The sequence below is a fragment of the Cajanus cajan genome, chromosome 5 (assembly GCF_000230855.2).
Source record: "Cajanus cajan strain Asha chromosome 5, NIPB_CcT2T_4, whole genome shotgun sequence".
NCBI classification, from domain to species: Eukaryota; Viridiplantae; Streptophyta; class Magnoliopsida; order Fabales; family Fabaceae; genus Cajanus; species Cajanus cajan.
The window spans coordinates 17876302-17878800 of record NC_138521.1 but is presented as its reverse complement, the minus strand read 5'-3'; the positions used below and the strand labels follow the sequence as shown (position 1 = coordinate 17878800).

At 46.1% G+C, this 2499-nt stretch overlaps 1 protein-coding gene across 1 annotated transcript; it reads left to right on the top strand.

Annotated features, from left to right (window-relative positions):
• Window positions 1–278: 278 nt before the first annotated feature.
• On the top strand, window positions 279–590 carry LOC145957879 (uncharacterized). Its single transcript, XM_083074300.1, has one exon. It carries the CDS (start codon window positions 279–281, stop codon window positions 588–590), a length of 312 nt encoding a protein of 103 aa, XP_082930426.1.
• Window positions 591–2499: the final 1909 nt, after the last annotated feature.

Genomic DNA, 2499 nt, shown 5'->3' with positions numbered 1-2499 from the left:
CTTTCTCCCAGTGGGGAATGGACATTCTCGGACCATTCCCCCCCGCGAAAGGTCAACTGAAATTCCTCCTGGTGGCAATCGATTATTTCACGAAGTGGATTGAAGCATGCCCACTCGCCAAAATTACCACTAAGAACGTACAAAAATTCACATGGAAGAATATCATATGCAGGTTCGGAATCCCTCACACCCTCGTTACCGATAACGGCTGACAGTTCATCGCACAGGGATTCGAGGACTTCCTCCGAGAGCTCGGTATCAAGCATCTCCCGACCTCAATGGAACACCCCCAAACCAATGGCCAGACCGAAGCAGCCAACAAAGTCATCCTCCGGGAACTCAAGAAAAGGCTGGGAAACGCCAAGGGACAATGGCCCGACGAACTTCCCAGCATCCTCTGGGCGTATCATTGCACCCCCCAATCAACCACGCAAGAAACACCCTACAGGATAACTTATGGAGTCGATGCAATGATCCCAGTAGAAGTTGGAGAGACGTCCCACCGACAGCAGGTTTCCGATAGCAAGCAGAACGCTCAAGAGTTGGCAACTGACCTCGACTTGGTGGACGAGCTTAGAGACAAAGCTTAAATCCACGAAGAAGCATGCAAGCTCCGAGCTTCCTGAAGATACAACACCCGAGTACGACCTCGTTCTTTCCGAATTGGTGACTTGGTGTGGCGATTGCTAGGCGAAGCCCGGAAGGACACGTCAGATGGGAAGCTTGCACCTACTTGGGGTGGCCCATTTCGAGTTACAGAAGACCTGGAAAATGGAGCGTATAGGCTGGAAGAACTCAGCGGGAAGCCCATACCGCGAACTTGGAATGCTACGCATCTCAAGTTCTATTTCAACTGAATTTTGTATGAATGAGCTGTGCACTCTTTTCCCACCCCAGTCTTTTGTCCCAAAAAACAGAAAAATGGGTTTTGGCTGAGAGGGTTTTTAACGAGGCACAATGACATTATCAATAAAACAACTCATTCTATTCAACTCATGTTATTTTCACATTATTTTATGTTTTGTGCTGAATCTGAGGTCGAGTTCGAACCTCGGTAATGATTAAGGTCAAATTCGAACCTTCACAAAAATTATTCAACGGAAATTTGAGGTCGAGTTCGAACCTGGATACAACTCACTTCACACAAACTCGAGGTCGAGAACGAACCTTAGATACGCTCGTCCGAGGTCGAGTCCGAACCTTGGCATGATCCATTTTACTCTGATTTAAGGTCGAGTACGAACCCTAATACGCTAATATGAGGTTGAGTTTGAACCTCGGCATGATTAAGGTCGAGTTCGAACCTTCGCAATGTGTTACTTAACAAAAATACACAGTCGAATCTGAACCTTCGTACAACTCACCCCACTTCAATTCGAGGTCGAGTCCGAACCTCAGGTCGAATTCGAACCTTCACGAAAAGATTCACTTAACAAAAAACCAAGGTCGAGGTCTAACCTCGGCATGACCAACTCGGGGCAAAGTATCACCACGCATAAAAACATACAACAGACACCAAACGTGTCTCAAAACGCGCAAAACAACAAAAATTAAGCACAAATAGACAAAGCAAAATACGTATATACAAAGCTATATTTACCGAGTTCAATACATGAATTCAAGGAAAAGAAAAGTAAAGAAACAAAAATAAACCCAGGCTACTACAGATATGGCCTACACAGAGGCATCCTCACTGGAACTATCCTCAACATCATCCTCCTTTACCAGCCTCCCAAAGCGAACTACCATCTCCACATGCATGTCGGAGAAGTTAAACCCCGGCGCAAGAAGCCTGGCCTGGCGAGTAGCCTTGAGAAAACCCCTCTTATGCTCCACCACGATGGAACGCTCTACCTCCTCAAGTCTTCTCTCCAGCGCCGCCTTCTCGGCCTCCAGCGTCGAAAGGTCTACCTTTTGAGCAGCAATCTCCTTCTCTTTGCTACTAATAATGACCTCGTCGCGGAGACGCTCCTCGGTTACCGACACCAGTTCACTCTTCAAAAATGCGACCTCATGATGGAACTAGGTGAGGAGATTGATGATTCCTTCACTTGCTCCATGCTTAGGACCGTGAATGCTATTGAGGTTAAGACTCCAATGACTCTTTGAAGCTCCTTGAAGTGTTCTTCAATGGAGAAGAAGCCTTGAAGTGGCTCGGTTACTCCTTAGCTTGAGGTAGAAGCTTAAGGAACCAAGATAAGGTTGAAGCACCTTTGGAGAGAACTTAGGAGAGAAAGTTCTCTTCGGTTTTTGTGACTCTTGATTTAGAGAGAAAATTCAGATTTCATTTCTCAAATTGGTCAAAAGTGTTTTACAATCAAAGAATTACAAGTTTATAGGAGTAGGAAACTTAGAGAGCAAGCTAGTCTTGACCATGGTTCACTAGGAACCATGGTTGAGTCTAGATAAACCGTCCAAGGTCAAGAGGCTTGGAGAGCAAGCTTCTCACTTGGCTTGCTTGGTAAGCTAGCCAAGGAGAAGCTTGTGCTTCAAGCTTCC